This window comes from Globicephala melas, chromosome 16, assembly GCF_963455315.2.
Source record: "Globicephala melas chromosome 16, mGloMel1.2, whole genome shotgun sequence".
Lineage (NCBI taxonomy): Eukaryota > Metazoa > Chordata > Mammalia > Artiodactyla > Delphinidae > Globicephala > Globicephala melas.
This window is the reverse complement of record NC_083329.1, coordinates 58617967-58639170: the sequence shown is the minus strand read 5'-3', so window position 1 is coordinate 58639170 and position 21204 is coordinate 58617967. Positions and strand designations below refer to the sequence as shown.

At 49.6% G+C, this 21204-nt stretch overlaps 1 protein-coding gene across 18 annotated transcripts in view; it reads right to left on the bottom strand.

Moving 5' to 3' along the window:
* The window catches only part of CAMK2G (calcium/calmodulin dependent protein kinase II gamma), a 54377-nt gene extending 47417 nt beyond the window's left edge, over positions 1-6960 (bottom strand). For 6 of the 18 annotated variants that reach the window (XM_030862661.3, XM_030862636.2, XM_030862639.2 and 3 more), the window contains exons 1-2: positions 6738-6959; positions 5289-5383 (exon numbers count right to left, since the gene is read on the bottom strand). In XM_030862661.3, coding sequence (XP_030718521.1) covers positions 5289-5383; positions 6738-6802 — 160 coding nt within the window. In that variant the 5' untranslated portion in view covers positions 6803-6959. Of the gene's footprint in view, positions 1-5288; positions 5384-5668; positions 5947-6737 lie in introns of those variants that run through there. The other 12 variants (XM_060286629.1, XM_060286628.2, XM_030862642.2 and 9 more) reach the window with 5 other exon arrangements.
* Positions 6961-21204: the final 14244 nt, after the last annotated feature.

Genomic DNA, 21204 nt, shown 5'->3' with positions numbered 1-21204 from the left:
TCTGGGCCTAGATGGAGAGGTACGGGGGTGATATATCAGGATTTATCACAGGAACTAAATATCCAGAATATGTGTTTTAAAGGGAAGAGTCAAAGGGTAAGTGAAGTCCATACTGCTTAAGGATGCTGGGATCTGAGCACTGGCAAAATCACTGGCATGCCTACATCTCAAAACAAACCAATCTTTTGTGTCTTGGTTTCCCCACTGGCTGTGGGACAGATCTGGCTGGCCAGGGGCAGAAGACAAAGGGCCTCTGCCGAGAGGCACTCAGAAGGTGCAAAGTGCCCATTTCTTCCTGTCACCACGCTTTTGGCACCCATGGGATCAGGCCCATGTCAGCCCGCCAAGGCTGTCCAGAGAGCAGCGAGCACAGAGATGGGGCAGAAGCCTGTCACACCCACTCCTCCCCTTCCCTGCTGCTCCCCAGCCTCAGCAGAGAATGGGGTCAGCCACTCACCTCTAGGGTTTCAGCACAGCCTCAAAGCTTGGAGCACAGCTCCTAACAAGGGACCAGAGCAAGCAGCAGGAAGAAGCAAGCAGCAGGGCTTCCCCTACTGCCACCTTGGATGGGGCCACCTTCCAACCTCCATCTCCACCCTATGATGCCAGCACCCCAAGTCACTCTGGGAAGGGGCGGGAGGGCAGGGAGGCAGGCCAGTGTTGTGCGAGCTAAGTCACACAGCTCAAAGCATGACTGTGTGATGAAACTGGCCCTTAGCACACAGAAGGGGCCTCCAGGCTGCTTCCTCATCTACCCAGGGAGAAGGGTCAGAGGAGCTCCTTCACTTATAAACAAGTTGCCCATTTCTCTGTCAACAGAAATTGGTCTGTTTTATCCTCAGGAGGAAAGCACGGTTTTGGATCTAATATCTAATCTTCTTAAATGCTTCCTAAAGTCCCAGAGTCCCAGCATTCCCGTGCTGCATAGATTTCTCTTTCTTCTGCCCCTCCCTCATTGCTGTATCACCCTCCTCTCTCTTCATCCTTAACAGGAAAGTCTCACTTGGAGATACCACAGGGGACACAAATGTCATGGGGGCTACTCAGGCCAACACTAAGGGGGTGGAGACTTTTAGCTGGCACCACCGAGGGGGATCCTATTTCACTCCTCAGGGCCAGCTGGACCCAGAAAGGGACAGTCTTTGCCCTTCTGGTGGCCAACATGCGACAACTCCAGCCACTCAGCTTGCCACAGTCTTGGACACGAACTGACACCCCAATCTGGGGGCTCAGAAGCAGGCCTCTAATCACAGAACAGCCCATGTACACAGATGGCCACATACCGGCCAAGACACCACCTGGAGAAGGCTGGGCTAAGGTGTGTCTGGGAAATCTCAGAGATCATGGCAACAGCAACTGTCACAGCTGTCGCTGATTTTAGACAGCATTTCTTAAAAGTGTGGCTCAGGGTCTACCTGCATGAAATTCACTAAGGCACTTGTTAAAAATGCAGATTCTGAGGCTACACCCTAGACCTCCTGAAGCAGAATCTCTGTGGATAGAGCCCAGGAATGTGCATTTTTAACCAGTCTTCAAGGTGATCCTCTTGAACACTAAAATTGAAAATTGCTGCTTAGAGGAAGTCCCAACATTGCCCTATAAGGCTGTTTATGACACGGAAGGAAGATGATAAGCTGCACTGTCTTCCTATATCTCCCACCTGCTTTATTCTCCAAGCACAGGTCTTTAACCTCATCTGTCCTCCCCTACAGCTGTGTCAGGCCTACAGCCTGGCTCCATGGATGAGAAAGGGGGAACCCAAGCCAGCACCAGGGTACAAGGGATCCAGCAACTTGGCTATGAGTTTCCTGAGCGCCAAAGCCAAAAGGCAACCAGGCTGGTTACACAGTCCATTCACTCAACAAGTACAGGAGGCTCAATATGTATCAGGCACTTTGCTGTATCAATATGTATCCGGCCCCGCCCACACCAAAGTGAAAGAAACAGATATGGTTCCTTACCGTTACCCTCCCAGGTCCTGGGGAAGGGGAAAGCTTTTGCTTGCATTTAGCTTCAACAGAAATTTCTTCACATGGGGTATACCGATTAAATAAATAAATAAGCAAAGCAAGTGCTGTAACAGATTTCATAATATTGTTACCAACAGCACCTCTTAGTAAGGCTAAGTATCCCATCATAGTGAAAGCAATTGGAATTCAGATAAATGGTCCAAATAGAGAAGTTTCTTATGACGTGAACTGCTCCAAAGATAAATCCTGAACTATGTAGAGAAAAGAAAGGACCATTTGCCCTTCAACTGTAGCAATATGGGAAATGCTTTGGATATAAGCAAGAGAGTGGGATATAAAATGTTATGCTCCATGAGGTGAAAATCTATATGCATATGAATAAAGATAAGAAGAGAATATGAAGATTTAAAAATAAAAAAAGACATAAGGGCTCAGGCTTCTGGGGGAGGGGGTGCTCTTAAATCTTAAAATAACGACTTATCATTGCCATCACCTGGCCCACTAGCTCTGCATCCAAGCCTATTTTAAATGCCTCCTGCAGCCTAGCTGAGAGCTAAGCTTGGAACCACCGGCTCCCTTAAGAGCCCCAACTCTACACCTACTGCTGTTCCAAAGCAAATGGAGTGACGTTATGTGACTTCAAGTGACTCTACGTAGACAGGCCCGCAGACAACAACAGCGCTCAAGGCTCAGCCACGTGAACTCATGCCCATGGGATCCCTGGTCTTGTCGCACAGCCACCACCATGGGCCCCCAAGGCCACCATGACAAGAAACAACAGAGCAAAAGAAGGATTCCCATCCAGAGCTGACCCCCCAGAAGACCAGGTGATCTCTCCCCATGCCTCCTGGGCCACCTTACCATGGATGCCAAGGAGAACCAGCCTGATACGCTCTTTTTCACTCGGCAGCACAGAGGATCACAAACAAGAAAGATAACAGGCAGAGAGACTCAGCAAACACAGCAAGCTCCTTCAGACCCTCATGGATGACCCTGGTGGGCCCACCACATTCCCAGACACAGAAATCCAACACCTGTGGAGCCCCAGACAGACAGACAGCGACGAGTGAAACCCAGCCCCAGCCGCTGCACCTTTATAAAATATACAGCGTAAACTGAGAGGCTTCAGGGAAGCCACGGCCTTCACTCCCTAACCCCATGGGCACCAGCCTAGTGGGCACTGGCCCAACCCTCCCCAGGAGCTCACACCCCCCACGTCCACACCTACAGCACAGCCCCTGGCTGGCTCCCTCCATCTCCAAGACAACACCCTCCCACTCTCAACCTCCAAACAGTACGGGCACTTACATATTCCTGAACTCTCTTGTTGGCATCTGTGCCTATCAACCAGGACCAGACCTCTGTCCCAGAGTTAACCTGGCACACAGGCCACGCAGCAGAGCCCCAGTTTTGGCATAACCATCTCGAGAGAGGGGGAGCTGCTGCCTAACGCATATGATCTTACACAAGAATCTTCTTGGGGAGAAAAAAAAATCAAAGAGAAATGAAACCTCATCCCACTTGGGCAGGGAAAGAAAGATATCAGCTGGGAAAGATGGGACACGGTTGAAAAAAGGTGAGGACTGGAAAGGGACATGATCACATCGGTTAGGGAAGTTCAGATGGGTAGGGAAGGAGTAGAAAATGATGGCCCAAGGCAGGCAGCTCCACAAAGTCACCACACCAGCTATCCTCATCCCAGAGTTCAGCTCCCAGCTGTCTCTCTCTCTCCCTCCCTCCCTCATCCCTGGGTCAGAGGACAGTGGTGCGATGAGGAAAGCAAAGCACTGCATCATTAACTGGAGACACCAGACACCAGCCCCATTTCTGATGCACCAGGGCTATGCTGTGTGGGCACGGGGAGGTATCCATTCTCAAACCGTCATCCCTGCCTGCGCCCTGCATCCTTGGCCAGAGGATGTCTGCCAAAGAGTCCAGCCCACCACACTGTCCCGCCTCCCCATGGAAGGAGGGCATCTGACTGCCCACATATCTCTATGGCAACCATCGCCTCCAACTCAAGGTACCCAGAGAGAAAGAAAACAAACAAATAAGTCAACTTAATAGCCAATGTAGAGGAACAGCAAGAGACAGGGGCTGGGAGGGAGACAGCAAGACAATCCCTGCTTGTGAGGATGGAGAGAGGCCCTCCCAGCCAGGAGGCAGACACAGCCCTGCTAAACAGGTCCCAGAATAACTGACATGATAGAAGCCCACTGTCATTTTATAGCTTCTCCAATGCTTAGGGACATCTACTACATCTCTTACCCCAGAGACGCCCAGGTCATTACTGGCCATGGCCCACATCTTCTCCAGGGCATCTGTCCTGGCTCCTAATATATTTATCGCATCCTATTGCCTAGTCTTAATTCCTTTCTGTAAGTCTCATAACCTTTGTCTTGGTGCTACACCCTGCAGCTCTCGATGACCTGACCCATCTACATACCTCCACAGTCACCACACCTGTTCACAGAGCACTTCACACATTGTTGGGTCTATACCTATCAGATGAGGTGAGTTTGGCAAGCACCCAATACAAGGTGCAGGGAGTGTAGGTTCAGGTGTGAGAGACAGGGCCTGACCCTCCTGGCCTCAGGTACTTGGAAGGATCTCACAAGTTAGGCCCTCAGGCCTGGGCCTTCACAGTTCTCAGATCCCGAGGCCAAGCTGCTTCCACTCCAACCAGGCCATTGAGATTTCCAGACCATGAGGCATCAGCCTCCACCCAGGACAGACTGCATCTGCTGTTGCTGCACCACCAACTTTGTAATTTGATCAAAAAAGCAATCAAGTTCATCTGGCAGGATTTGTTCCTGAGAAGCCCTCGACAGTAGCAGCCTCCCCTGATGTTTACAGATTTCCTTCCCTTGGGAGTCTGTTCTGCCGCCTGCTGGGCAGGGGGAGGCTGGATTTGTCAGAGCTGTTCACTTACTGCATTTTCATCTTAAGTCCCCACTGGGGTACAGGGATTCGGACAGCCCTGGAGTGGTTACCACTGCCCCAAACACAGACTCCAAATGACCCAAATGAAGAGCTAGCCACCCACCACTCCCCATATCCTCCACCTCCATAAAAACCAAACTCCTTTGAGCCTTCACAGACTACTCCTCCCAGCAGCAACCTACAACGCTTACATCTTCATTCTTTTCTACCTGTTCCCCATACAATTCCTTGCCTGGTTTCAAAGTCCACCCACCCTGAAATTCCAACGCTTCTCCAAGTGCTAAAACGAACAATCCCCAACTCCTGGAGCATCTTCAGAAGAATCCATAGCCCTTGGAGGCACCCTTGGGAGAGACCAAGATGGGGAATACTCACCCCGGGCAGATAATTTCTTGGTATTGATGATTTTTGCTGCATACTCCTGCGTGGAGGTTTTCTTCACACACCTGCGGACCACAGAGAAAGCACCCCTGGAGGGAGAAGGGGGAAAGAACTGGGAAACGGAGCAAACACACTTCAGGTCTGAGGACAGTGATGCTCCCAGCACTAGATCTTTAGTCAAAATCACACACACACACCAGCGTAGTACCCATCACCATCCAACATGGGGCAGAAGGATGTGGCCTCTGCAGGACACTCAACAGATGTGGGTGGAGGACCACCCTACTCCCACACCCACATCTAGTTCTGGGCGAAGCAACAGCCCTAACCTCAGGCTGTGCATCAAGCTGGTGGCAGATGCTTAAAACACACACCTGCTGCATCTCACAGACAGCCCTGCAGTCCCGGCCTAGAGGACCCGGAGAAGGCAAGAGACCCTGCCCTCTTCTCAGCAGGAATAGTTGTGGGTAGGAGGAGAGATTAGAAAGAGGGTATAATCCTCTGAGAGAGAAATCTCCCTCAACCATGGGGGAAGGTGGGGAAAGTGAGGCTCAAATCCCCCTCACCCGGCTTCATCCCACTGCATCCTGGCTCAACTGACAGCAGGGAAAGAGAGGATCCAGTTGTGGGTCTCAGACATCAACAGCTCCCCTTCCCCATGATATTTCCCTCTACGTCTGCGCCCCCCCCCCGCCCAGTCCCCCACGGGAGCTTCTACACTCCAGCTCTGGAAACATCTAGTGGGGCGGGCAGGGCGGGGGCTGCAGTGGCCGGGCTCGCCGCCGCGGGTGGGGGTGGGGGGGCTGGGGCTGCTGCAGCGGCCTGCTCAGTGCAGAGGGGAAGGGGATGCTGCGGCTGCGGCGCGCGACTCTCGGGACCGCTGCAGGGATGGGGGGAGGGGACGGGGGTGCTGCAGCACTGCCCAGCAGTGGGGCTGGGTTCCTGGAAGCTGCACTAGCCGGGGGCGGGGCCGGGTACCAAACATCCCCCCACACCCGGGCACCGCAGCGGGGTTGGAGCTGCAGGGCCGGGGAGGGTCCTGAGTGCCAGGCGCGTGGGACATAGGACGGGATGCTGAATGAGCTCCTGAACTGAGTGGGAAGGGGGCAGCGAGCAGGTGGGGTCGGGATGGGGGGCGCCTTAAGGCTGCAGGAGGGGCGGGGCTGGGGGCGCCCAGGAGCGCTCCAAGGGCTGCAGTCCCGGCGGCAGCGCGGGGTGCAGCAGCCCGGGCAGCTGCTGCAGGGCTCGGAGGGCGCTGCGGGGCAGGGAGCTGGGGGCGACGGGGCCCCCGGAGGCGGCTGGCGGGAAAGGCTGGGGGTGGGGCGGGCCGAGGGGGCGCTGCAGCGGCTGGTGCAGGGCCGGGGGGCGGGGCGAGGAGCCGCATAGCGCCCGGGCGGCTGGGGCAGGGTGGGGGGGCCCCGGCGGGCGGCGGGCGAGCCGTACTTGCCGAGCTCCTCGAAGAGCTGGTAGTCGTCGGTGAAGCGGGTGCAGGTGGCGGTGGTGGCCATGCTGGCGGGCGGGCGGACGCGGCGGTGCAGCCCGCGCCGACGTCGGTGCACAGTCACCGCCGACCGGCCGAGGGAGCAAGAGGAGGAGACGGGGCTGAGCCCGGCAGCACCGCGAGACTTTACCGGGGAGAGCGAGGGAGGGAGGGACACCCCCGCGCCGCCCGCCCGCCCCGCCCCGCCCCGCCCCCAGCCCCGCCAGCACCACCCCCCCGCCCGGCCCCCGGCCCGCCCCCGGGGAGGTGCCTCCCGCCGCCGGCCCCGCCCCGCCCAAGGGAGCCGCCTGGGCTGGGTCGAGCGCGCGGGAGAGCGAAGGGGAGGTGGGGGGTGGTCTCAGCCCTGGGCCGCCCGGAGGGAGCTGAAAGGTTCGCGACCTGTGGGCTTGTCTCAGGGCGGACCCTACAAGTGCTCAGAACGTGCGTGCGAGTGTGTGTGTGTGTGTGTTGGGAGTGTGTAGGGGTCTGGACCACCGAGTTTTCTGGTGAAGCTCCACACTCGAGTCCGGCGCACACGATGTGGAGAGAGGGCCAAGATCAAAAAGCCCGTGTCACACTGCACACTCGGGAGACGCCCCCAGTCTGCAGAGCCAGCTCTCAGCAGCCTTCCCTCGGGAAGCTGACAGTCTAGACTGTGTAAGCATCAGGGCCATTATTAGATAAAACCCTTCAGGCACGGTTTGTTCAGGGAGACCAGGCCAGGGCGAAGGATGCAGGTGGAACTCTGCCTTCCTGCACTCCAACCTTAGAGATGAGAGAATGTTCTCTCTCCGGCCAGCTAAGAAAGGGATGAAATGGGAACCATTTAGAAAAGGCTTTGTGCGGTGTGGGCTAGAAGAGCAAGTGGAAGGAAGAAAAAAATAGCCCCATTTTCTTGCAGGCAGCCTTTATTTTATTTTATGGCACTCATCACATTGTGTAATGATATGTTTACTGGTATGAGAGGAAGTAGAGCAAGAGCATGGCTGTCTTAAGAGTGAGTTCGGGGTCAGACTGCCTGACTTGGATTTCTGGGCAACTCACTGACCAGCTGTGTGGCATCCGGCAAGTCACTTAGTTTGTGCTTCAGTTACCTTATCTGAAAACTGGGAAGAGTAATAGTAACTAACTACCTCACAGAGTTTTGAGTATTAAATGGACTAAATCACGTAAAGTACTTAGAACAGTACCTGGTACCTAAGTAGAAGAGTGTTAGCTATCTGTTTAATATTTGCCTTCCCACTAAATTGTAACAGGGCAGGGCTTCTGCCTGTTTTGTTCACCACTCTTTACTCAGCCCCAGACACTTAGTAAATATTTGTGGAATGAAGGGACTCCTTGGGGCCCTGGCTCCTGTCGCCAATGTCAGAGGATGGTAGGACGGAGGCTCACAACTGTCTCGGCAGAGGAGAAACAGGCCGGGCAGGTTCCTGACCTGCCCGGGCAGCTGTACCCCAAGTCAGAGGCCAGCCCCTACTGGGCAGGGCGGAGCTCAGCCAACTGCTGCAGCTCAGTCTTGATTACAGCAGGACGCCCACTGGGAGTTGGGCCTCCATTGTCAGCAGGCTGGCTCGCCTGGAGAAGGCAGCTGAGAGGCTGAGAGGCGTCCCAGCCTCCCAGACCACCTCCCTGAGGGGGTGGGTGGAGCAAAGCTCCCAGGGAGGGCTCCTCTCCTTCCCTTAACCAACAGCCCTTGGAGCTGGTTTGAGAACCAGACTGCCCAGTGGGGGTGATTAAGGGAATAGGAGAGGAAAAGCATTAATAGATTGCCTGGAAGGAGGGCAGAGGGCAGAAGGGAAGGGTTGAGGTGACAGAATATCATGCCCCACCCCTCCTCAGGGCAACAGGAAGTAAGGCGCTGGGGAGTAAGGCCACTTCCTATCTCGAAGCACCGGGGTAAGAGCCTGGTTCCAAGTCCCAGGGTGGGGCAGGGCAATGAGATTGTATACACGTGGATGACAGTAAATCATTCACCTTAAAAACAGAAGTGATGGCTAGCCTGCACTCTAGTAACAAGGCTTGCATATTAATCATCAGTGTGCCATTCCTGAGCCCTCAAGGCAACTTGGTTCCCGACCTCCAGATGCTGAAACTTTATATTCATTAATGTAAGGTGGAGTGAGAAGATGGAGAGACGTCAGAACAAGCACAGGCCAGGGCTGCCACGGAGACCCCTAGGGTATCCCAAGGGAAAACAGAAAAACAAGACGACAAACCTGACCTGTTCCCGGCAGAGGGTGAGGGTTCTACTACCTCATTTCTCCCTCCCTCCCTCACTACCCTCAACAGCCTCTCTGACGTGGCCGCAGTGGTATGGCAACCTCATGGGGTCCAAGAGTGGCTATGTTCCATTGCAGCCGGTCCCCTGGTAAGCACCAGTACTCAGGCCATGCCCACAGAGCGGGGAACAGGGATTTACACAGGAAATGGATTTCCTGATAATCACCATCGGAGCCCCACTAGGCGGACCCTCTGTCATTCTGCTGATCTTTCTCTTTGGAGTCTCTGAAAATTACACCATGGGACTTCTCCTTGAACGAGAGAAGCTTCCCTCCCTAATTTTGGAATGCAATTTTAGAGTATAAAGTTACTTACTCTTCAGAGTTGAGGAAAATGGGGCAGTTGAAAGTGAGGCTTTCTTTTTATTGAAGTATAGTTGACACAATATTATGTTAGTTTCAGGTGTACAGCAAAGTGATTCAGTTATATATTTGTATATATTTTCAGATTATTTTCCATTATAGGTTATTACAAGATATTGAATATAGTTCCCTGTGCTATGCAGTAAATCCTTGTTGCTTATCTATTTTATGTATCATAGTTTGTATCTGTTAAGCCCATACTCCTAATTTACCCCTTCCCCCCTCCTTTTCCCCTTTGGTAACCATAAGTTTGTTTTCTATGTCTGTGAGTCTGTTTCTGTTTTGTCAATAAATTCATTTGTATTATTTTTTAGATTCCCCATATAAGTGATATCGTATGATATTTGTCTTTGTCTGACTTGCTTCACTTAGTATGATAATCTCTAGGTCCATCCATGTTTCTGCAAATGGCAATATTTCATTCTTTTTTAAGACTGAATAATATTGCATTATATATATATATACCACATGTTCTTAAACCAATCCTTTGTTGATGGGCATAAAAGTGAGGTATTTAAATGCAAGAGGGATGACACTCTTGGAAACAAAGAATAAGTACCTGCTTGTTATGGGATGTTGTAAAATAAATTTGAAAAGAATTCAGTCTTGTACTGCAAGGGGTTTTTAAATCCATACTTTAAATCCACAGAACCCTATGGGTTACATGGTCAAGCCCCAGCAACTGCTTAATATACTGGGGTTCCACATAAGATTTTGTTGAAAAAAAAGAGTCCCTGGCTAAAAAAATTCCCTGAAAGAAGTTTGAAACCCACTGGATAAGTGGCTTCTGAGGTCCCCTACAACTCTAGGATTCTATGACTAGTTTTGGAGAATTAGGGGTGATGAGGTCAATGGCCTTTCTCCAAGGACTCTGAGAAAAGTTTTTGTTGTGAGGCATTTGAAACTAGTGAGAAGATACGATAATGGGGAAAAGAAACAATGAGAAAGACAAATGAAAACATTTACATAAGCAATCCCCAAACTAGGAGGGGTTAAGGGATGCCCCTCTCTCCCCTGGATGACGCTTCAAATCACAACCACGCACAGAAAAGCTGATATGCCCCATCGCCAAAGAGAACTACTCCCAACCAAGCCATTGTCTTTGGTAGGAGTGTTTTCCCATGCCTCCTGTGTCTAAGAGCTTGAAAAAAGGGTTAAGAACCACGAATTAAATCAATGACTGCGGTATTTCTTAAAAGAGAAGCTGAGGTATTTTAAGTGAGGGGCTCAACTCCTACTGGGCATAGGGGATGAGATTTTGGGGTGACAGACTGAGAATATTTGGAGTGAGAACTAAAGCATTTGGTGTGAGGAAACGAGGTGTTTGTAATAGGGTCTGAGATGCAGGGAATGAGCTGAGCTCAGAATTTCAGGTGTGTTGTAGGAATGAGTTTCAGGTGAGTTGTGAGAAGCCAAAATGATTGGAGTGAGGGGCTGAGGGGCTGGCAGGGAGGAACTCCCTTCCATTTTGCAGCTAGAGGGCTGGTTCTGAAGGGCAGACTGATTCCTGCCTTCTGACCCTGAAAATCCAGGTCAGGGCTCCCTTGGCCTCTCGACCCCTCCACCATTCCCCTATAGACTGTGTGCCCCTTGAAGACAGAGGGTACCAGATCTTTCTTTCTTGTATCCTCAACACCTAACACAAAGCCTGGCATATAGTAGGTGCTCAGTAGGTATTTGTGGAATGCATGAAGTATTGGGGCAAGGGGTTGAGTTATTTGGGATGAAGAGGGAGCACTGGTGGAGAGGTGACAGAGCTGTCATCAGAGGTAAAAGGGAGGAGCTGAGGTGAGGTGCATGTCCTGCACCAGTGGGTATGGCCTGGGCATGAACAGCAGCATGTGGGGCCCCCTGGTGGGCAGACCTGAGGTGCACAGGGTGCTTAGAGGGAGAGACAGGAAAGGCAGAGAAGATAATAAAAATCACAATTGTAGTTAACATTTAGGGAGAGCTTGCTACACGCAGGCTGCAGGCACTAAGCACTCAACATAAGCAATTTCATTTAACTCTCATCACCACCCTGTGTGTGTAGGAGCCATCAGCCCCATCTTCGGAAGAGGAAACTAAGTTTAGAAAGGTAAAGCAGCTTGTCTAAGGGCAAATAGCTACTCTGTGGTAGAGCTGGGATAATGTGATTGAAGGGAAATGAATAGAAAGAGATGTGGGGGAGTAAATGGCATGGGGGTTCAATTCGATTGTGCTCATACCACCAATAGGATCTAGATTGGAATTTTAAACCCAACTCACATTTATCCCAGTGCCCTAGTCCTGAATCCAGGGACTAGCTCAGAGGGGACACTCATCCATTCATTCATTTCTTCATTTTATTAAGCATCTCCTCTGTTTCAGTCACTTGGGAAATAGAAGACAACAATACGACAAAATTCCTGCCCTTGGAGAACTTACATTCTTGTAGGCAGGTGATGAAACTAGAAATAGGTCATTTTAGACTGGAGTAAGTTCTACAGAGAAAATAAAATAAGCAATGAGGCAGAGAGTGAGGAATGGGGAGGGAATAGAGAACCACTTTAGCTGAAGTTCTCAGACCTGGCTGCCCTCACAAAGTGACTTTTAAGGGAGACCTAAATGATGGTAAAGAGGTGGTCATTTGAAGATCTGGGACAAGAGCATTCCTCAGAGAAGGAAGAGCAGCAACGACCTGAGATAAAAATATCTGAGGGGTGGAAAGAATGCTGATGTGGTGGGAGCAGAGTGGGCAAGTGGGGAAGCAGGAGGAGGATAGGACCTAGAGCCCTAATAAACCCCATTGTCCTGGTATAACCACAAGGGCAGGCTGCCTCTGTCCTCACAGAGGCACAAGACTGGAAACCCCAGCTCAATGTGAGAAGATACCTTGATCAAGGGCGGACATAAATCTGGGCCTGAAGCCAGAAATGATGCTGTTCCTTGGATACCATAAAGAAGGGTGGTGGAGATGGGCACAGGATGAACTCTCAGCACTCTAGGGGCTCTGAGGGTGGTGTGCAGAGGGATTCTTGCAGAAATAGCCAAAGTTGTTTGTTGCTCTGCTTGTTACAAAGCCAATTTACTGACACTGAGTTGTGGTGAAGGATAGTACAGCATTTATTTCAGGGTGCCAAGCAAGGAGATCAGACAACGTGTGCTCAAAAGACCTGAACTCCTCTATGGCTTTCAGGGAAGGGTTTTTAAATGCAACATTAGGGGTGAGGGTTGCAGGGTGCATGATCAGCTCAAGGACTTTCTTCTAATTGGTAGGTGATGATGTTTTGGGAATCTCAATCATCAACCTCCTGGTTCCAACCAGTCTGGGTTCTAGTGCTTGTGGTCAGAATATAGTCACCATCCTCTACCTGGGTCGGGGTGGGGGCATCTTAGTTTCTACAGAACAACTCAGAGATATGCATCAGATTGTTATCTATATCCCTTTAGAAGGAACCAGGAGTCCTGTGATTATTCTAATCATTAACTACTTGAATCTGCTTTTTGGAACTTGGGGAAGGCCTAGGAGACTAAAAGGTTTTCTGTAACAAGAAACGGGGGGTGGAGGGAGCTTCCCTGGTGGCACAGTGGTTAAGAATCTGCCTGTCAATGCAGGGGACACAGGTTCGAGCCCTGGTCCGGGAAGATCCCGCATGCTGCAGAGCAACTAAGCGTATGTGCCACAACTACTGAGCCTGTACTCTAGAGCCTGCGAGCCACAACTACTGAGCCCGCGAGTCACAACTACTGAAGTCCGCATGCCTAGAGCCCATGCTCCAAAACAAAGAGAAGCCTTCACAATGTGAAGCCCGTGCACCACAACAAAGAGTAGCCCCCACTCATCGCAACTAGAGAAAGCCCAAACGAACTTTTTGGCCAACCCGATATTAATGATAATAATTATTCCATTGCTACCCTTGACCAGGTTTCTTCAGTTTTTTTCAGCTCTACAGTGATTTGACTATCTTGCTAATGACCTACGTTCAGAATCTTGGAGTCAACTTTGACTCATCCCTCACCTGGCTTAGGGGGCAGAGCTGAGTTTGAATTCTGCCACTTACTAGTTACGTGACATTGGGCAAGTTACTCAAACTCTCTGAGCTCTGTGTTCCTCATCGGGAAAATAAAGATGTCATAACTTTGCTGTGGGGTTGTTATAATAATTTAATAAGAATACGTGTTGGTGAATGGCTCAATGTCTGATGCTATATAAATGGTAGTTTTTATTATTATCATCCTGTGTATCATCAGGAACTGACACCAGTAAATTTTTCCCTTTAAATTTCTTTGTATCCATTTCTTCTTTTCCATTTCCCTCCCACCATCCTAAACTAGGTCTACCTCACCCTCCAGAGTTACTGCAGTAGCCGACCTAACTTTACCAACTAATTTACCAAATTTTATATTTCTCTTCCTTTCTTTCTTCTTTCTTTTTTTCTTTCTTTCCCCTTTCCTCCCTCCCTCCCTCTCTCCCTTCCTTCCTTCCTTTCATGAAATATTAAACACCTACTCTTTTTAGGGCACTGTCTCAGTGCTGGGGGTGGAGCAGTAGATGAAATACATGCTGTCCCTGCCCTCAGGAAGCCTACTTCTAGTGAAAGGGACACACTATAAACAAACAAATATTTAATACATCAGTGAGTGCTAAGTGCTATGAGGAAAGTTAAAGCAGGGAAAGGGGTTGGAGGTGCTATTTAATGCAGGGTGGTCGGGGAAGGTCCCTCTGCTAAGCCCAACATATATGCAGAGATCTGCAGGAAATAATATCATTTTAAGTAGGTCACATCTTTGCTGAAATGTTCTTGTTTCCTTCAGAATTAAGTATGGGACTTCCCTGGTGGTGCAGTGGTTAAGAATCTGTCTGCCAATGCAGGGGACACGGGTTTGATCTCTGGTCTGGGAAGATCCTACATGTCGCAGAGCAACTAAGCCCGTGTGCCACAACTACTGAGCCTGTGCTCTAGAGCCTGCGAGCCACAACTACTGAGCCTGTGAGCTGCAACTACTGAAGCCCATGTGCTCTAGGGCCCGCATGCCGCAACTACTGAGCCTGCGTGCTGCAAGTACTGAAGCCTGGGCGCCTAGAGCCCGTGCTCCGCAACAAGAGAAGCTGCCACAATGAGAAGCCCGCGCTCTGCAATGAAGAGTAGCCCCTGCTCGCCGCTACTAGAGAAAGCCCGTGCACAGAAACGAAGACCTAAGGCAGCCAAAAAAAAAAAAAAGAAGCCACAAATATTAAAAAAAAAAGAATTAAGTATGAATGCTCATGTATAACTTTCTAGACCCTCTGTAATTCTATGTTATCTTGTGATTTCGTACCGCTCCCAGAATGCCCCTGCTTCTGCAGACATGCTCAACGTGCTTAAGAATGCACATCATTAGATTAATAGTACTTATCTCTGATAGTGGTATTACTGTGAACATTTTTCTTTAAATGTGCTTTCTAAATGTTTTATGATGAATTTACTTGAATAACAACGACAATAGTGTCATATTTTCTCTTCCCCATCACCTTATTTTAATCTTCATATAACCCTGCAAGGTGAATTTTATTATCCCCATTTTACAGATGAGAAAAGTTAGGCAAGAGAGTTTGCACTGATCCTCCGCACTCAGCTCTTGAAATGTTTGGCACCTGATGACAGGCTCTATGTTTGCTTTTAAAAAACTTTAGTTTTGCCTTCGTAGTTAGATCATAGGTTTCTTAAGGGCAGAACCCTTGTCTTTTTCTTTTATCTCCCTCTCCTCTCTCCTCATGCTTTTATCAGGGTGCTCTGTACTGTACATAATGGGTGTTTTTTAATGAATTGGTCTGTTGCATGGCTGGTCTATGGTTCTGATATGGTCCATTAATTTGCTAGTGGTGCCATCTTGTATGCTCTTGACCCTGGGTCCAAGGATGGAGAACCTGGAGATTCTGGGGACAAAGAGGTGGGGAAGCTGGACCTCCACCCAGAAAGGGCAGTGATTTTGCTTGTCCACTAGAGGCCGCAGTAGGCCCAGTTTTAGAGAGCCAACAAGGCTGTGGATTACTCAGCCGACCCCACCCCAGGAGTCATTTCCAACACCAAGTCTGTCCTAAAACCCAAGCCTCTAGAGATGGCCTATCAGTGACCCTGGCTTCACTTTCTTCCAATAGATCATCAGATTCCCACACTTGGAATGAGTTAGCTCCAGAACAGATGTTGCTGATGGCAGCTAGATAGAAGAAGAGTACCAGTAATTTCCAGATGCCCCTGAATTAGGCAAATCAAGGACTGTGTATGGAGCACCCTATTGATTACCATGGAGCCTGCTGTGTACCATGTAGTGTGCCAGACTCTGGGACTAGATCGGTGAACAAGATGGACTCTGTTCCTGCCCTCCCAGCTCTTATGATCTAAGGAGATATGCAGACAATTAAACCTAAAACCTAAAATAAGCTGCTGACATGATTTCTGTTCCAGGATTAGTTTTCTTTGGGTCTCATTTCATCCCATGTGGTATCTCTTGCTCTAAAGAAATTAAATAAAGGCAAGAAGCAGAGAAAGAACCTTTGCCCACATTTGGAGAATCACTGCAGGGCCCCCTCCTCTCTCAAGGTGGAAGGATTCCCAGTGGCTCCTGGCAGATCTGAGGGTGTCTGGGGGCAAGGAAGTGCCAGGCCACCTCACTACAGCTTTTCTGCTTTCCTTTCTCCAAGGAGAGCTTTGCTTGGGAAGGGAAGTAGATTCCCCATATTTTGGGATACGACCCAGACTGCTGGCTTTCTCACTGCTTTCTCTTTACTTCTTTCTTTTCTTTCTTCCTTGTCCTCAGGTTATCAGTCAATCAGTATATTTATCAGATGAGTAGTATATTCAGGGCACATTATTTTACCCAGAAGCATGAGTTTAAGGAAGTTACAACAGAGCTGAGGAGATAACTAGAGAGAGGGGTAGAGGTAGACACCCACGCAATGCAGCATTTTGATAAATGCAAATTGGTAGCTGCAGACAGTCATTGGTCGATCCCTGGGGGCTGAGCTGGTCGGGGGAGGTTTCCTTCCTGGACGAAGTGACCAGGGCCTTCCAGGCTGAGCCCTCTGGCCCATGGGAGGTTTCTCTGGACAAGGCATCCTCAGAGAAGAGGGAGAAGGGTGAAACACCCCCCCACGCCCCAGCTGTTCATTCCACTGTGCCTGAACAAGGGCTCAGAGGCCCATGTGCTCAACATTCCTGAGAAGCAGCTTCTGAGTCAGAGCCCCAGAAACAGCTGAGGCAGCTTCAGGCTGGAGTCTTGGCTCTCTTTTCCCCTTTTCTGTCCAAAAGCAACACCCTCCCTAGCTATTTGGATGTGACCAGAAACCCAAGCAGGGATCTGGTTAGGAGCCTGGCGCAGCCAGTCTATAAAATGTATTTGGTCCCTGCATCCCATCCTGGGCTGCAGCCCACAGCTAAAGGCATGTTCCCAATGCCACCTGTGCCAGGAAGTCCAAGGGGTGAGGGAGACTCACCCTATGACTACAAGTTGCAGCTCCCTATGTGGCCATTATTGGGCTGTCGTCTGGAAAGGGGGTCTTAACTGGGAATCGGCTTGAGTTAAGACAGCAGCCTTCCCCGAGCAATCTGCCAGTGCCTCCTCACTGCCTGGGCGTGGGGCCCAAGACATGCCAGGGCGATGCCAGACAGCTGATTCAGGGGGCGGCATAAGGGGAAGAGAAAAACCCTTTACACCCACCAGCTAAGAGAAAAGACAAAGCTGCCCTGATGCCTGTTGTGACCACCCTGTAGTGCCAGACCATCCACAGAGTCTGGGGTGGGTCTATTCCTCAGCCACTGGTCCACTAAGGCCCACATTTCCTGGGGCCACCAACAGAAGGCCAAGGCTCCCCTTCTCTCTCTGAACTCCCCTCTTCCTACGAAGACCTCTAGATGTGCCGGTCTAGGTTCCCAAACCCCCTTCTGCAACTGATTCAGGCCCTGCCATTGTCACTTTCCTGAGACTATGACCTTGGGCAAGTCACTTGCTTTGGTAAATCTTAGATTCCTTATATTTAAGGTGGGACAAATCATACCTGCCTGCCTCATAGGACTGCAGTAAGGGTCAAATGAGATCATGTCTATGAAGGTAACATATACTATGAAGCACTTATATAATAAGGTATTTTTATTGTCATGTTTATTCCTATGATGGGAATTATAGACACTGACCCCTGAACCTCAGAGTCTTCCTCTTTGCCTCTTTTGTCAGACAAGTTACTCTGAGGCCAGTGCTGAATCCTAACCCAGTCCTGGGCCTCAGAAGCATGGAGCTCTTATGCCTGGGGCTGTGATGCCAACTCAGGGAAGCAGCCCCCGCACCCCCAGCTCTGTTAAACCGGTTCTTTCCCTTCTAATCAGACTCCCTCTGTCCAGTTTGCTTGCTGTGATGACAAAGGAACTTAAAATAGTACAGGCTCTGCAAACACTGCTGAAGATGGCTTGGGCATAATATGCTGCCTGTCACCCATGGGCCTGTCTGGGCATCTCAGCCAGGTGCAGCGCTCTACCCTCCAGGGTCTGGCTTGTCTTCCTTTATGCAGCACAAGGATGACAGTGCCTCCAGTCAGCACTTTGGGTGCCTGAATTGGATGACTACCCAGAAAGCTGGCTTGCCTAGAGGTGCCAAGGGAGGGGGCTCTCGGCTTCCCCCACCAGCTCCTCACACCCACACTCTTGGGACCTCTCCTTGCACCAAGAGGCCAGGTTAGCTGGGCTAAGATCATACAGAACAGCAGCTGTCTCATGGCTCTGGGGAGGGCTGCTTACTGGGAACGAGGAGAGTCTGATTCTGAGGACCCTGCAGCTAGCAGGTTCTGGCTTGTCACTCTTGCTGCAGAACCAGTTTGGTGTAGGCGACTGCTGGGTCTGCCTCAGCTCTGAAACTTCCCATGGGGCCTCCCTGTGATTTACCCTGGTGGGAGTGGTGGCTGCCACGGCTCATTCAAATAAGGAAGCATGCAGCAGGGAGCCGTGGGTAGGAGCTGCCATTCCAGCAACCGCAGCATTGCTGAGCCCTTCTCTAATTCCCTGTATTTTAAGCAGTCACTGCCACCCGGCATGGGTTTCCACCCTTGGAACTTTCTCATCCAATTCTTTCTTTCTTTTTTTTTCTTTGGCTGCGTTGGGTCTTCGTTGCTGCGCACGGGCTTTCTCTAGCTGTGGGGAGTGGGGGCCACTCTACGTTGGGGTGAGAGGGCTTCTCATTGCGGTGGCTTCTCTTGTTGCAGAGCACGGGCTCTAGGTGCATGGGCTTCAGTAGTTGTGGCACACGGGCTTAGTTGCTCCTTGGCATGTGGGACCTTCCCGAACCAGGGCTCAAACCTGTGTCCCCTGCATTGGCAGGTGGATTCTTATCCACTGTGCCAACAGGGAAGTACCCCAACTCTTTCTTAAAAACCTCTTGGGCTTCCCTGATGGATGGATGATGGATGATGGGTGATAGGTGGATGGATGATGGAGGAGAGATGATCAGAACTGTGAGGACCAGTGCTGTGCAAGATGCACCTGGAGATAGGCTGATACTTAATGTGATGTAGCTACCTGCCAGCTTGGGAGGAGAATGACGAAGGTAATGAGGTGCCTGAACTACTGCAATTGAACTGTCTCCCTAAAGACCTACACTTCTACAGTAAATCTCACATTCTATTTTCCCCCAAACCAAGATCTCTGGATTAGAGCCTTATCCCCAGACAGTGCAGCCACCTCTGAGTCACTGCACAGCACTGCTATAGCCCTTAGGGCTCAGACTATGCAAACCATCCGACATGGATTCCTAACCCAAATCAAAAATTCCACCTAACCCCCTACTGTGACCCTGCTCATGACTCCTTCCCTACCCTAGCCCAAAACTTTGCTTTGACCCAGTTCCAACCGTGATCTTGATCACAGTTGTTTTTACATCCCTGGTGCCAGTCTTGACCTTGGTTCCCATCTTCACCCTAACCTTGGCCCAGACACATCCTTGCTTCTGATCCTGAGTTTATTATAATATTATACATCTGTGCTCTTTTGGTTTTTACCTAGAGTTTTTACACATATTATTTAATTTCATATTTACAACTCTATGTAATCATCCCTATTTTACAAATGAGAAAACTGAGACTCTGAAAAATGCCCAAGGTCACACAGCTAGTAAATCAGGGAACCCAGATGAAATTCAGGTCTTCCTGTTCTAAATCTAGGGCTGCAGGTGTCTGGGTTACTGAAGCTCCACATACAGGTCTCCATTGCCTTTGTGGCAAATTGATCCTAGATAATCAAAGACCTCAGGGTTTTAATAGTAGTGCTGATAATTATAATTACATTAACTTACTGGACAATTTCTCTGTGATAAGCAAAGTGCTAAAAAGCTCTTCATATATTATCTTACTCAGTACCCACCACAAGGCTATGGAGCTCTGTGGCCCCATTTTACAAGTGAGGAAACCATGGCTTCTGGAGGTTAAGTAACTTGCTCAAGGCCACACAGCTGGTAAGAGGCAAGACAGAATTTGAACCCAAGTCTTTGTGACCTTAAATGCAGTTCAGGGGCTTCCCTGGTGGTCCAGTGGGTAAGACTCTATGCTCCCTTTGCAGGGGACCCAGGTTCAATCCCTGGTCAGAGAACTAGATCCCACATGCCGCAACTAAGAGCCCACATGCTGCAACTAAAAAGAGCCCTCATGCTGCAAGGAATATCCCTTACTCGGCAGTGAAGATCCCGTGTGCGACAACTAACATCCGGCACAGCCAAATAAATAAATAAACAAATATATTTTTTTAAATGCAGTTCACTTCAACCTTTACCAAGAAATGGGATGGCAGCAGGGAGCAGCTAGGAGCCTGGGTCCTGCAACCATGTTCCCACCATACCTTTTGAGCTGTAGTGCCAAATTCCAGAGTATTGTGTTTGATCACCAAAACTGGGTCAAAAATGAGTCAGGCCTTGGTAGGAATGACTCACTGTGGTGTCTGTCAGCTCTATAAGGAGACAGGAAGCCTCAGAGGGCAACTGCCAGCTGACCCCTGCAGAGTGGATGAAGGTCCCAGAAGCAACCACCGCAAGCTCTGTGGGGGTTAAATGTGGAAACCCACATGCCTGCCAAAGAAAGATCCAGACTTAAGACTCATTTTAAAAATCAGATTCACTTTGTTATACAGCAGAAACTAACACACCGTTGTAAAGCAATTATACTTCAATAAAGATGCTAAAATAAATTAAAAAATGAAAATTGAAAAAAAAAGGAAAAAAAAATCAGACCTACCAATCCCCATTTCTTTCTCCATACTCAGCTCTACCCCCTAACAGGGCTCCATTTTGGTCAACTTCTCTGTCTTTCATCTCGGACTCCCACACTTAACCCATTTTCTTCATGGACAGGTTTTCTTGTCTCTGTCCCAGTCCCTATCCCCATCTCAGCTCAAGACTCTGAATATCTGTGCTGCCACCTTTTCATGTCCTGTTTCTCTGAGTCTTATTCTCAGTGCCTTGTCAATCCCTATGTCACGGGGCTCCCCTTTTTTGCAATTATATTTTTGTAAAATACACATATTATAATATAAAATTTACCATTTTAACCATTTTTTAAATTGAAGTATAACTGCTTTACAATGTTGTGTTAGTTTCTGTTGTACAATGAAGTGAATCAGCTATATAGAGACACACGTAAAGAACGGACGTGTTAACCGTTTTTAAGTGTACAGTTCAGTGGCATTAAGTACATTCACTTTGTCGTGCAACCATCACCACTGTTCATTTCCAGAACTTTTTCATCATTCCGAACAGAAACTCTGTATACATTAAACAATAATTCCCCATAACCCCTGGTAACCTCTACTCTACTTTC